The sequence below is a fragment of the Anguilla anguilla genome, chromosome 14 (genome assembly GCF_013347855.1).
Source record: "Anguilla anguilla isolate fAngAng1 chromosome 14, fAngAng1.pri, whole genome shotgun sequence".
NCBI classification, from domain to species: Eukaryota; Metazoa; Chordata; class Actinopteri; order Anguilliformes; family Anguillidae; genus Anguilla; species Anguilla anguilla.
Window position 1 is genome coordinate 13,903,402 of NC_049214.1, and position 15,000 is coordinate 13,918,401.

General features: G+C 47.0%; 1 protein-coding gene across 6 annotated transcripts in view; it reads left to right on the forward strand.

Moving 5' to 3' along the window:
• The window catches only part of LOC118213338 (unconventional myosin-XVIIIb-like), a 54,428-nt gene that overhangs the window by 22,744 nt on the left and 16,684 nt on the right, over positions 1–15,000 (forward strand). For all 6 annotated transcript variants that reach the window (XM_035392222.1, XM_035392221.1, XM_035392219.1 and 3 more), the window contains 19 exons: positions 657–849; positions 2,479–2,559; positions 2,838–2,958; positions 3,283–3,430; positions 3,621–3,804; positions 4,396–4,546; positions 6,743–6,852; positions 7,636–7,701; positions 8,172–8,300; positions 8,511–8,654; positions 8,826–8,915; positions 9,236–9,355; positions 10,190–10,295; positions 10,653–10,777; positions 11,120–11,274; positions 11,421–11,544; positions 12,258–12,458; positions 13,160–13,270; positions 13,975–14,079. In XM_035392222.1, the coding sequence (XP_035248113.1) occupies positions 657–849; positions 2,479–2,559; positions 2,838–2,958; positions 3,283–3,430; positions 3,621–3,804; positions 4,396–4,546; positions 6,743–6,852; positions 7,636–7,701; positions 8,172–8,300; positions 8,511–8,654; positions 8,826–8,915; positions 9,236–9,355; positions 10,190–10,295; positions 10,653–10,777; positions 11,120–11,274; positions 11,421–11,544; positions 12,258–12,458; positions 13,160–13,270; positions 13,975–14,079 (2,464 nt within the window). The remainder of the gene's footprint in view (positions 1–656; positions 850–2,478; positions 2,560–2,837; positions 2,959–3,282; positions 3,431–3,620; positions 3,805–4,395; positions 4,547–6,742; positions 6,853–7,635; positions 7,702–8,171; positions 8,301–8,510; positions 8,655–8,825; positions 8,916–9,235; positions 9,356–10,189; positions 10,296–10,652; positions 10,778–11,119; positions 11,275–11,420; positions 11,545–12,257; positions 12,459–13,159; positions 13,271–13,974; positions 14,080–15,000) is intronic.

The following is a 15,000-nucleotide window of genomic DNA, read 5'->3' on the forward strand; positions in this document are numbered from 1 at the left end:
AGCCTTTCCACCGTGTCTCCTACAATGACACAATGAGAACTCTAATCTTTTGTACTGTATGAGAGAACTGATGAAGCTGTGAGATTCCGGTAAAACAGGTGTTTCATAAGAGCAAACCATTTCCAGGAGATTTCATTTCATTTACAATTGAGTTTAAAAATGGAATGTCTTTTTTCACATCTAATACCCTGGGCTAGAATAATCTGCCCAACCACTGTAATTATTGGTCCAGTTGAATTATCCCTAACATCGCATATTACCATTTGTGCCTTTGCCACTTTCACCACTGATACTGGGCTGACTATTATAGAACTGGCTCCCACCTACGCTGGGTTTCTCCTGAGATTTGTTTCCACTGTGGAATTTTTTTCGTTACTTCCCCTTGAGTTTTTTTTTTTCCTCACTTGGCTGTTTTTGGTTGTTCTAGTTCGGTCTTTCCCATTTTCATATTCTTCTTGTTTCCAATTTTCCCGTAAAGCCTTTTTGTGACAGTGTCTCTGTAAAAAGCCCTATACAAATAAAAATGAAATGGAAATCAACAGCAGGAGAATCTCGAAACTTCTGGGAGACTGTCTAACATTGTGCTTGAGGCCTTATTTTGATTTTTAAGCCTGGGCCTTTCCTTATGCCCTCCCTGTCTTCCCCGTCCTCCACAGGGGCCTGAGCTCCCAGCAGCTGACCCTGGCCTCTGTGATCGTGGTGGATACTCCTGGCCTGCGCAGCCCCCGGCACGGAGGGGAGGAGAGGGCGGCTGGGTTCTCTGAGCTCTGTCACAACTACCTGCAGGAGAGGCTTCTGGAACACCACTACACACACACTTTCACACAGACGCTGGACCGCTACGCACTGGTACTCACACCCTGTCTAGGGTCTCACACGCGTGCGCACACACCCACACACACACACACACACACACACTTTCACACAGACGCTGGACCGCTACGCACTGGTACTCACACCCTGTCTAGGGTCTCACACGCGTGCGCACACACCCACACACACACACACACACACACACACACTTTCACACAGACGCTGGACCGCTACATACTGGTACTCACACCCTGTCTAGGGTCTCACACGCGTGCGCACACACCCACACACACACACACACTTTCACACAGACGCTGGACCGCTACATACTGGTACTCACACCCTGTCTAGGGTCTCACACGCGTGCGCACACACCCACACACACACACACACTTTCACACAGACGCTGGACCGCTACGCACTGGTACTCACACCCTGTCTAGGGTCTCACGCGTGCGCGCACACACACACACACACGTACACATGCACACAAACACGCACGCGCATGCTTGCATACATGCGCACGCACACACATGCACATACCGCATACAGCATGCACACATAGTCACATACATACACTGATCTAAGGCATATACTCTTGGTATTGTTGCAACTAATGCCACTGCATACTGTACCCAAATGTACATGCGCATACATGTAAATGCACATGAACACTCTCGAAAGCTTGGCCAATACATGCAACTATTGCTGCCATGACTAAAGTCTCCATTCGCAAACATTATGAAGCACCTCTTTGAGCATACGCAGATTGTTATGATATACGGTACAGTACTAGATCTTAGTTTCACCTGAATAAACTGCACAGGGGGAAAACAGCAGGTTTGCCAAAAGCTTAAACTGAACTCAGACACGCACAGCCCCTATTTCTGCTCTTCTGAATATTTTGTTGACATGTAGACGTAGTACTACAGCGGTGCTGACAGTTTTTGGCACGATGAAGCTCTCTTGCATAGTCACATTTTAGCCTTTTTATATTGTGGGCTCTCATTCAGCTCAAAGCATTTTCAAAAGGCCTGGTACTCATCCAAGTCCTTTCCCAGCTTCTGGCAGAAGAGATTAAACTATTTTGATTGTCCGTAAAAGTGGAAATTGCCCTTAGCATGCTCACTGAATCTAGAACAATAGCACTGAGCACTGCGATGTGAAATATACAAGGCTTTTACTGCTAACATAAAGAGTGTACCGTACTCATCATTTCTAATGCTTTTTTAATGGTACCGGGCAGTGGAAAGTGGAAGGGAGGGGATTATTAAAGATGAAAAACAGTGTTATTTCTTTAGTGTTTTTATAGCTTTGATTATGCTCTCACTCATTCTCCCTGCAAGCTACAAAGTTTTGCACTAGTGAGAATTGGGGGAGGATGGGGGGCTATTGCTTTTTTTATTTGTATTGCTCAGGACCTAACTTTAACCCAGAGAGGTTCTTTCAGTGTATTTCTGTTGTAATGCGCTGTTATAGTGCGCATGATGCAAACTCACTCAGCCTGGACGTTGTCGGAGCCCAGCGCTGTCGGAAGACTGTTCTGAAGACGGCTATACTCCTGATTACGGTTTTACGGCATTTGTGGATTTATTCGTTTCGAGATGAAAATGCAGGCAGTACTATCAGCGATGTGGATGATGCGATCATTCTGCTCATTTCCAGGAGAAGGTCCCCGTGGATTTTGGGACTCCAGAAAGCAGCCCAGCTCAGGTTGTGTCTGCCATCGACCTGCCAGCGCTGCAGGTAACCGGACCTTCCCTGAATGACTTCAGGCTAAGTAACATGCCCAGGCGTACAGCAGTAGTGTCTCACCTGGGAATTAAACCTGCAGCCTGTTACAAGCCCGGTTACCAGCCATTATACCAGACTGTACAATACCAGGGGCTGTTATAATCAGTTGAGTGTTTGGCTGTTTATTCCTGTAGGACCGAGCGTTGAGCTGATCACAGTGATTCAGAGATGGAGACTTGTAAATGATGTCATTGCAGTTGTTGCACTCATTCCCCCAATCCCTCGTTCAGGTGCGGGCGGCAGAGGGAGACCCCAGGGGTCTTCTGTGGCTGCTGGATGAAGAAATGGCCACACCTGGATCCACCGAAAACACTGTCCTCGAGAGGGTGTGTCAGTACTTTGGTGAAACAGGTGAGGGTGAATCAGTACTTTGGTGAAACAGATGAAGGTTTCAGTACTTTGGTGAAACAGATGAAGGTTTCAGTACTTTGGTGCATCAGTACTTGGGACAAGCAGGTGACAGTTTGTTAGTACTTTGGTGTGTCAGTACTTGAGATAAACAGGCGATGGTGTGTCAGTACTTACGTTAAACGGGTGTGGGTGCATCAGCACTGGAGATGAACAGTCGAAGATGTGTCAGTACTTGAGGAAGAACGATGAGCGAATGTCAGTAGTAGAGCAGCCCGTTTGGATATAGCTCCTGACCACCCCGCCCCCCCTCCCTCTGTTGCTCAGTCCGACAGTGTGAGCAGCCCCTGCAGTGTGAGATTGCCCACCACCTGGGTTCTGACCCGATCCGGTACGACCTGTCTGGCTGGTTCAGTCTGATCCAGCACAATCCATCTGCCCTCAATGCCTCTTCACTGCTTCAGAACTCAACCATGTAAGTGACTGTGTGTGTGTGTGTGTGTTTTTATCCCTCTAACTTCTTCCACTATCACATATTTGGATGAAGTTTTTTCACATTTAAAAGCGTGTGAGTAATTTGTCATTCTTTTCCCACTGCATCATTAATTCTCTGCATCTCTTACTCACGCTCTCTCTCTCTCTCTCTCGCTCTCTCTTTCTCTCAGTGGAGTGGTAAAGGCCCTCTTCGGGCCCCGGGCCTCAGTGCCCCCTCTGTGCCGAGGCCTCGGGGGGATTGAGGGGGGGTCTCAGCGGTCGCTGGAGAGGAGTGGCACCGTCAGAAAGACCTTCAGCGGGGGGCTGGCAGCCATCAGGAGGCACTCCCTGTGTATCTCTGTCAAACTGCAGGCGGTGAGAATAAAGCACACATTCACTCCACTCCCTCTCCCATACGCATTTACCTGCATATATACATTATCATTTCCTCACATGTACTGTACACATTTACACACATATATATACATTTAACCATATATACACATTTACTAACATATATTCTTTACCAACATAAAGTCTATACTACAATCATTTATACATTTACCCCACATACGTTTACCCACATATGCACATTTCCCCCAAATGGACACATTCACCCCACATATGCACATTTACCCATGTATACACATTTACCCCACATTCATTTACCCCACATGTACGCTATTACCCAGATACACTCACATCAACCTGAAGGTGGTGATATTCCCACGCTCATTTCCACTCCCCACACACATTTAACCTTACCCGATACACACATTTCCTAACATCCAACTCACACATTTAAAAAGCCAATTAGCAACGGAGCAGAACATAATTGAAATATAACTGATACAGCAGCAATAAAGAACATCCAGGAAGCGAATGATGGAGAATGAGAAGCGGCCACGCGGGCGCGATGAATGCGAGGCGGCGGTACTGATGCTTCATCTCTCTCCCTCTGTGAAGGACGCGCTGATAAACCTCATCCGCCGCGCCAGGCCTGTGTTCCTGCAGTGCGTGAGCGCCAAGGCGGACGGCGGGGGGTTCGACGTCCCCTCGCTCCGCGCTCAGCTGGGCTCCGCCCACATCCTGTCGGCGCTGCAGCTGTACCGCACAGGTGAGCGCGTGGGGTTCCGCCGGCCCGGTCGGCGGCCCGGTCGGCGCGGATGCAGGGCCGGCCGGTGGGCTACTGTGAGGGTGTGTTAGTCACAGAGCCCCAACCTGCCGTGTGACTCAGACCAGCTGCTCAGCGGCTCCTCTGTGAGTCAGTTGTGTGCACTGGCCGACGTGTGTGTGTGTGTGCATGTGCGTGTGTGTGTTCCACTGACTCAAGTGTGCATTCATCTGCACTGTATGTTCCTGGTTGCCCCAGTGATCTGACTATGAAAGCAATTGCCTAAATAGGCAAAGTCACATTTATTTTAGTTGCAGTACATCTCTCTCTCCCTCTTGCTCTCTTATTTGCATGACAAGAGGATTTGTAACACTCATAGCACTCTTGTAAACAGAAGCTAAATAATGAACAAACGAAATTCTGCACAATGATAACAACCCTACATGCATGATGAAAAACAGAATGCAAAACAAAAACTGAACAGAGGATGTTTCAGAAATGTTTCAGTTGTGTCACATTTAAGTTACACATTCTCTTAAAACACAACAGGCTAAAACACATAGAGAAGGCAATATTGACATTTCAGTCTTTTTGGCCAACAGTATTTTTCTTGTTATTTTCAGTATTATAAGCACATTGAGCCCAGTTCATCTTTTTAATGATAAATATTAATTTTCACCAATATTCAGAACAAAATTGGTTTCATATGTTATTGGGTATGATATGATACGATGCAATAATACTTAATTGCCTGATTAAACAGAAATATATTTTGCATCTTTAAGCAGCAAAGATTTACATAGTTACAAACATGAAAGACAGATACATCCACAAAAAACATACAGATATTGCATCCTCATGAATATTTCATGATTAACCCCTCACCATCAAAAAGATATCACAATGTTGGACCTCACATTCAACGTTTGAATGGATTCTGGGACAGAAGAGCGCTTGAATCTTCTGTGTCTGTTCTGTGGGACTCCCTGATGACATGAGCTGAATCTCTGAATGTTACACATGGGAGGTGTTACTGGCAATATTATCCGTCAATCTCACCATTCTCTTATTGTGCTCCTTTTGAAATATCTGTCCTTGTGACTCCCCCACAAGCTTAGAATGTACTTTAAGAAGTCTGAATAGCTTTGGTTTGAGTCGTTCTGGGAGTCTATTGTGCCAGGCAGTGACTCCATAATTCAGCGTGCTCTGAAATGTGGAGCTGAAAGGCACTGTCAGAATGTGCCTGCTTGCCCCGAAGGATCTTAATCTACAAAGGAAATGGATGCTGTGCTTTTGTACGTATATACTGCAGTAAATATGTGTGGCCGAAGATAGAGTGGAGTCTACAGAAACTCTCAGATATCTATAGGATGATACCTGCTTAATTGTCTCATTGTGAATTAGTACTGGAGAGGGGTATTTATCTTGTGAAAGGCCAAACATTGTTTCCTCTGTCTTTTTTACGTTAAAAATTAAAAAGTTCTTAACACACCTGTCAATGAGCTCAGCAACTTTGTGTTTGGGCTTGGCTGAACCTTCGATCAGCATGGTGTCATTTGAGTACATAATTATGAAATGGTTTGGTGTTGAAGTGATACAGTCATTTGTGTTGAGGGTAAAGAGTAGCGATGAACTGAAGTAGTTGGGTACCCTGCAGACAGAAGGGCTAATGTTAACCCTAACCCTCAGTCTTCTGTTAATAAAAAAATGTACCCTGCTAGTGAATCAGATATGGATTGACCTTGAATTGTTTCATCTTTAACCATTGAATAACATATTGTGTTAAACGCTGATGAAAGGTCTAGACAGAGAATCCTTGCATACTGTATGTGGGTTGCTGTCTGTCCAGGTGTGTATCAACAAAATGAAGGACTGTGACAATCTCATCTTCAGTACTGCAACCTGGTCTGCATGCAAATTCATATGGGTCCAGGTCACTGACCATAGACCTGGGGAGATGTTTAATTGAAAATTATCCATGGAGGATCTGCAGTCGTGTTTCAGAATTTTGCTGATATCTAAAGAATTTCAAATGTGTAATGAGGCCAGCATGTGCTACAGATTCCCTGTGAAGTCACTACATCATTATATCTCCCCCTCTCTCTCTCTCTCTCTCTCTATCTCTCTCTCTCTCTCTCTCTCTCTCTCTCTCTCTCTCTCTCTCTCTCTCTCTCTCTCTCTCTCCCCTCCCTCTGTCAGGCTATCCTGATCACATGTCTCTCAGTGATTTCCGCTGCCGTTTCCAGGCCCTGTCTCCACCGGTTATGAAGCGATACGGCTCTGTCTTCATCACCCCAGACGAGAGGAAGGTCAGCCCCTCCACCAACAGACACACACGCACTTACACATGCATGCACGCACATCGTCCTCTCATGCATGCCGGTACACAGACACACGTGCACACATGCAGGCATGCATGCACGCGTGTGTTCTTGAGTCTCTTTGTCCTCACTCACCCGATTGCGGTTCACAGTGCACCTCCTTCTGTTGCCTCCTTTTGAGCAGCAGGTGGCAGACTGCCTGTCTATGCAAGCAGCCTCTTTGACCTCCCTTATGATTATTTGGGGAGATTATTATGGCCAGGATGCATTACTGAATGCTATTGTGTTGCTTGTCAAGTTATTTATTTTAAAGACTTTTAACCAACAGTTATGCATAGACTAATTTATATCTTTCTTTATCTATCACTGAAAAGAAGCTTTGGGAGCAAAGGTAGAGATGCTGCTAGGAAATGGAAAAAATAATCTGTGACAGAAACGGGATATTGAGATCTGGTATTCTCTCGTGTTTGTGTGCTAGCTTGTTTTGGTTTTCTTTTGTTTGGTCAGGCTGCTGTTGCCACTCTTTATAGGATATTATTTATTTTTTACTGTTGCTGTTTTACTGTGTCACTTTCTTTGCTGGTAGTTGCGCGCCAGATTTTTCTTTCTTGTTTTATGCTCGCTGTTGTTGTTGTTGTTGTTTGATCATTGCCGGCCTGGATGTGTCTAGTCTTGTAATTTAGCTATGGTGGTCGTATATTGCTTAAATTGTTCCTCTGTTTTATAATACAAAATTGCTCCCCCCCCCCCCCCCCTCTTGTTCGTTCTCAGGCAGTGGAAGAGCTGTTGATCGAGCTGGACCTGGATAAGAAAAGCATTGTTCTTGGAGTGAGCAGGGTAAGACTGGCCAGCGAGTGAAATAATGAGCTTCAGTCACTGACTGACTGTACTGAAGTACTGACTGGTCAGTAACAGCCACTCTGACAACGACAGATGCTCCACAGCTGACTGTTACCGCTTTGATGCTTTGTCCTGCTTGAACCGGTTCACACCATGAAAAGTGCTCGCTGTGTCACTCAGTCACTCTGGATAAGTTGTGCGTGAAACTGACAGTGACCCCTCTGATTCTGCCTGGCTGAAATACATAAAGCCACTGACACACAGAACTGAGTTATCTGAGGCTCTTTTACACAGTAACTCCGTGAGTCACTGAGAGTATAGAATTCACTGAGTGAGCCCCTGTGTCAGTGAAGTTCAGTGACACATTGCGACTCACTGAATCACTGGTGACCTAAGACGGAGAGCAATAATTGCATTGCGGCGCACTGAGTCTGCCCTCTCCCCGCGCCTCCCTGCCTGTCCCACAGGTGTTTATGAAGCGAGGCATCCTGCGCTACCTGGAGCAGCAGAGGGACCAGCTGGTGAGCGGTTGGCTGGTTCTGCTGCAGGCCGCCTGCCTGGGGCATCTGGCCAGGCAGAGATACCGCCGCATGAAGGTGAGAATCTGCCCAGGCTGTGCTGCAGCCACGCTTCAGCTGTGTCCAGCCCGTTACTTTCCAGAAACATAAACTGGTTTTTGGCTGTTTCTGATAATTCCGTTACTGGCATAATGGGCAACTGTGCCACTACGATGGCATATTGGTGTGATGCATGATGGGAAGGAGGCCACGCAGGCGTGATGCCCAGGTGTTTGCCGGTTCACCCAGGTGCAGCAAATGGCCCTCAGCTGTATTCAAAGGAACGTGCGAACTCTTGGTGCTGTGAGGAAATGGAGCTGGTGGAGACTCCTGTGCAAAGTGCGCCCCCTGCTGGACGTCAACATCGATGACCAGAAGTTCCGTGCAAAGGAGGTGTGGATTGCGCCATTAATGCTCAGTGGATTTACATGAGATTTCTGCTAAGCACAGGAGTTACTCCATGACTCCCATTTATAAACGTTCAAAGCTGAACAGTTGTAAGGCATGGACATAAAAGGTATGATTAGCAATAGCACTGATGCTACTCTATGTCTGGGGTTCTAGGATGAGATTTGTGCTTTGAGGCGACGGCTAGAGAAGTCTGAGAAGGACAGGAGTGAGCTCAGACAGAGCGCGGATAACCTGGAGACGAAGGTACCACCTGAACACACCGAGTTCAGTTTAACACAAACATGGGTCAAATGCGCTTACCCTAGTTAGAGGGTGAAACATAGGAGCGTTATTCATTATTCTCTCCGCTCTTGAATGCCTTTTTCAATTCATTTTTGTGTATTTTCCTGTCTCTATATCAAAGAGCACCAGACAGGAAGAGCCAAAGTGGTCATGTGACATTCTGTACAATTTGGTGTGTTTCGTGGGTGTTTACAGGTTTCTGGCTTTCTTTCCCATCTGCTGTCTCTCATCCTCTTCCTCCCTCTGTGTGTGTGTGTGTGTGTGTGTGTGTGTGCATGCAGGTGACAGCGCTGTCCTCTGATCTCAGTGATGAGAGGTTCAGAGGGGAGGCAGTGAGCCAGGCGCTGGACACAGAGAGAGCAGAGAGGCTTCGTCTCAGCAAGGAGAACAAGGAGCTACAGGTGCTGCTCTCTCATACTGACATACTGACACATGCTCACATGCACTCACACTCATACTGTACACACTCACACATGCACACATACACACACACACACATACACTCGCACACATACTGTACACACTCACACATGCACACATACACACACACACACACATACACTCGTACACATACTGTACACACTCACACATGCACACATACACTCGCACACATACTGTACACACTCACACATGCACACATGTACACACACACACATACACTCGCACACATACTGTACACACTCACACATGCACACATACACACACACACACATACACTCGCACACATACTGTACACACTCAAACATGCGCACATATACACACACATTCACCTGTACACATACTGTAAACACTCACACATGCACACACATACACACTCACATACACATACACATGTATATATATGCAAATACACACACACACACGCATAGACACTCACATGTATTCACATACACGCACTCACAAACACACTCACACTCACAACATACACACTCACACTCACACACATACACACTCACATATACACACTCACAGACACTCAGTCTGCACAGGAGGATCTCTGTTTTATCAAATTTTCTGGAAAATTAGATTTTTCCTGCTATCTGTATCAAGACATCATCATGTCTTCAGATCTTATCATGGTTCCTGTGATTCCGACTAAGGCCAAAATAGAAAATGGATAACAATCTTTCACATGTAAAAAATCAGAATCTGGTGTGGTTGACCAAGACTTTAAAACTTTTACAATTTAAAACTTTTAAATTGAATCACCTGAATTCCCCTCTCTGTGCATCCAGGGACGACTGGACCAGTGTAAGATCACTATCGACAGTCTGGAGAAACAGCTGGAGGAAGAGAAACAGCAGGCCAAAAGCAAGGAGTCGAAGGCGGCAGTGGGGACAGGTAACAGTGTGACACACGGCTGTGCTACACAGACATGACGATGCACAGATCCAATCTCATCACATCTGCACAACACACTGACCCAGCTCAGTGTCTTCACGGATACTTAGGACAGGCACAGTACAGCACAATGACCCTGCCTGGTCTGTTTACAGCTGCATAGTACACACGCAGTAGAACACAGTCCGATATTTTGCATAACTGTGCCATACGGACACAGTAGAGTACAAAGTCAGAGATTTCTCACAGATGTGCAGCACAGATGCATTAGACCACAATTAGAGTCCGAGCACAGTCCTAAGGACCCCTCTTAACCTGCCCCCCCCCCCCCCCCCCCCCCCCCCCCCCCGTGCTCAGAGAGTGAGACGCAGCTGCAGCTGGAATGTGCGCAGACCGAGGTGGAGTTCCTGCGGCGCAGGCTGCGGCAGAGCGAGGAGCGGCAGGAGGCCGACAGGGAGGCCCGGGCGCAGCTGGAAAGCAAGGTGCGTTCCGACCCTGGCCGCCCGCTCTTCCTGTCCACATTTTCACCGATGGCTGCTCCTGTAGGCTGCCCTCTGTAGTTTACTGATCACCTCTCCTCAATCACACATGCAGTGGCAGCCTTGGGAACTGTCTTCTCTGGGAACCGTCAAAAGTGTTCTTCACAAACTTTACGGCTGCTTTGCTTCTGAACTGCAGCATTACGGCTTCCCGGAAGGGCTTGTATTTCCCAGCTCTTCCCACTGCAGCTGAAGCAGAGGCGGAGGCTGTGTGGGGCGTGAGCACACTGCCTCACAGAGACTGCAGGTGTTCTCTGAGGCCTCTTTGTCTCCCCCATGGGGCAGGTGATGGAGCTGCAGTCTCAGCTGGAGCAGTCCAAGCGGAGCGTGATTGAACTGAAGCGGCATTGTCGCCGGGTGACCTCTGACCTCCAGGATGCTCGCGTTTTGACGGACAGCTTACAGAACCGCGCCCATGACCTGGACAGGAAGCAGAGGAGGTCTGTTCTAGCGGAGTCTGTCTCTGTCTTTGTGTCTCACTAGCTAGCATTTAGCATTCTTGACAAAGTTCTTTGACAAAGTTAATGTGTGCATACATGTTGTGTGTGTGTGTGTGTGTGTGTGTGTGCGCGCGCGTCCCACACAGGTTTGACAGTGAGCTGACCCAGGCTCTGGAGGAGGCTGATAATGAGCGGGAGCTTAAGGAGAAGGTGATCCAGGAGAGCACAGTGCTGAGCGGGAAGCTGCTAACCCTACAGCACAGCCTGCAGGTACAGGCCATAAGTCACGGCTAATGCTACAGCACAACCTGAACATACAGACACAGTAGGCCCATAGACCCTAAACTGTGTATTAGCACTACAGTGCTGCCTGCAGGTACAGACCCAGTACAGACCGTGCACTGTGTGCTAACACTAAAGCACAGCCTGCAGGTACAGACCCAGTACAGACCGTGCACTGTGTGCTAACACTAAAGCACAGCCTGCAGGTACAGACCCAGTACAGACCCAGTACAGACCGTGCACTGTGTGCTAACACTAAAGCACAGCCTGCCGTTATAGCCCCAGTATAAGGTTGCCAGATGCCTGGGTTTAGACCTAAATATCTGGTTTTCACATTTTTTTTGTGCAGGTCCAGTTTTTGATCCCAACTGGACAATGTAATATCGGGTCTGAGTAATTGATGAAACAAATCTACCATTAGCTTATAATGAATTCACGTCGCACCAAACCCCCGGTCCGCCATTGGTTCTGGCAGCTCCCCACCTCATTTGCAATTCAGCTTCCTGCTGTACTTGTTGTCTGGTTTTGACTAATTCTAAATCTGGCAACTCTAACCCAGTACAGACACTGTGTGCTAAAACTAAAGCACAGCCTGCAGGTACAGACCCAGTACAGACCGTGCACTGTGTGCTAACACTAAAGCACAGCCTGCAGGTACAGACCCAGTACAGACCCAGTACCTGCTGTCTCCGTCTCCCCAGGAGAGCCAGGCGGAGGTGAGGCGCCTCCAGCAGCAGAAGGAGGAGCTGTGCGCCCAGATCAGAGACCTGACTGTACCCATGGGGCTCAGCACGGACTCCCTGCCCACCCTCAAGCAGCAGCTGAGGGAGCTGGAAAGCCAGGAGAAAGAGCGCAACCAGGAGATCAGCCAGCTCACCAGCAAGATACAGCAGCAGCAGCAGGTCGGTCCACAAAACACTGATCATCATGCACTGAGTAAACACTGACGCTGGTACACTGACAAAACACTGATCATCATACACTGAGAAAACACTGACACTGGTACACTGACAAAACACTGATCATCATACACTGAGAAAACACTGATCATCATACACTGTGTGAGCACTGACACTGGTACACTGACAAAACACCGATCATCATACACTGAGTGAGCACTGACAATGCTACACTGACAAAACACTGATCATCATACACTGAATAAACAGTGACACTGGTACACTGACAAAACACCGATCATCATACACTGAGTGAGCACTGACAATGCTACACTGACAGAACACTGATCATCATACACTGAATAAACAGTGACACTGGTACACTGACAAAACACTGATCATCATTCACTGAGAAAACACTGGTCACCAAACACCAACAAAACACTGATTATCATTCACTGACAAAACAATGACACTGGTACACAGATATAACACTGTTCCTTGTACACTGATTAGACACTGATTATTATGCACTGACAAAACAATGACGCTGGTACACTAGCAAAATGCTGGTACACTGATGACACACCACACCAACGTATTAAGAAAGCAATAATGCTGTGATGCACTAAATCTCTCTCTGTTGTTTTCACATTCATTTTCTTTTTCTCCTTTCCTTATCTCACTACCGCTCTATCCTCCAGATGCATCTGCGCTTCGAGATGGAAATGGAGAGAATGAAACAAATCCATCAGAAGGAGCTGGAGGACAAAGAGGAGGAGCTGGAAGACGTTCAGAAAGCTTCACAAAGACGGGTAAATTCTGGAAGGGAGGGGGGCAGGGGGTGGAACCTAAGAGCTGCAGGGGTAGGCTGAGTGATGGAGGGAGGATTTAGAGAAACAGAGGGAGGTGGGGGTTGAAATGGTAGGAGAGAGGAGCGACATCAGACAGATAAAGAGGCAAAGGAGAGGAAAAGGGATCCATGTCACATTGAGAGAGGGAGAAAGACAAGGCTGCTAGTAGCTACTAGGGAGAGCCTCTCTGTGCTTGCTTGATGCAAACCAGTGCGCACATTCTGCTGTGATCAGCCCCATATCTGCAGTTCCTGAAATCATCTGGAGAGCCTGTCCCATTCACTAAGTCAATCCACATTTGATAATGATCAGCTGGACAGATTCTTTGTAAATCAGAACTACAAGATTGTGGCCGTTATAGGTAGTCTTGAATCCATACCCTCAGTCTCTCATAGAGCATCCAGATAACCTGACATTTTTCCTGGTCTAGGATGTCTGTAATCTGATTGGTGTCAGAAGAATTCTGATAGTGATTAGCACATGCACAAGCTGTATACCACATTGGAGTATGAAAATGGTCAACCTCATAGTTATGGCTGCCCTGTAGCTATCTTAGCTTTCTGTTAGCTCTCTACAGCTCATTGTTATGGCTGCCCAGTAGCTATCTCAGCTCTGCATTAGCTCTCTGCAGCTGAGGAAGTTCTGCTGTCTGTGTGTCTGCGCAGCTGAGGCAGCTGGAGATGCAGCTGGAGCAGGAGTACGAGGAGAAGCAGATGGTTGTCCATGAGAAGCATGACCTGGAAGGACTTATCGCCACACTGTGTGACCAGGTAACATAACACCTGGAGCAGGACTTGGCTCACCTTGTGCCCAGGGTCTGAATCAGCTTCCTAACTACTCCATCCTCAAAATATGTACTGTCTACTGAGCATACTCTATACTGATTAGTGCTTACATTTTATTACATGATGAGCAGTATGCAAAAAATATCCTCCATACTGTTTTCCTACCATAGTCGTAAGATGTTCTGCCCTTGCATGGTCGTGCTCTCGTTGTTGTAGTTGAAGGAAAGGAAAAACCTTTAAGTAAGTTTTAGTATGTGATTTTGGAAGCAGCCTTAGAGAAAATTTTGCCTTCTTAACTTTCTCATCAACTGTACTAAACAATTATACTCAATAGTAGGCAAGTGCGCTGAGTCAGACGTGGCCCCGGAATAAAACATAGCAGAGTGTCGCACACCTTGTGACCAGGAAGTATAAAACAAGACATGTCACGTAATGAGATGATGACCTATAAGGTGCGGCATGCTGCATAAGTTTATCTTGTGAGGTTTTTATACTTGTGAGGTCCAACCTCACAAGATAAACTTCAATGAATTTCAATGCATTTCACCAACATAAATGAGAAGGTACCAAGGCTTCGCGTGGTGGAAAATAAAGGCATCACACTGAGCTAATGGTGGCAAATGAAGACGTCACATTGAACTAATGAACACACGGTGACCCTGTGCCAGAATTGTCAGTCTGCTGTACTTTTCTGTTGGCGGTTGCTTGACAGCACAGAGTTGTACAGTGAAGTGCGATTGAGTGAGGCCTGTCTTGGTGACGCATTGTCTGTTCTGAGACAGTGCATGTCGTGAGAGCTGCCAGGCACCCTTTCCTCAGACAGTCAGAAAGATTATCTTTTGTTTGACTGATGGCATGAGTCACAAGATGGAGAATTCAGAAAATCTCACACAAGAAACTCAGAGC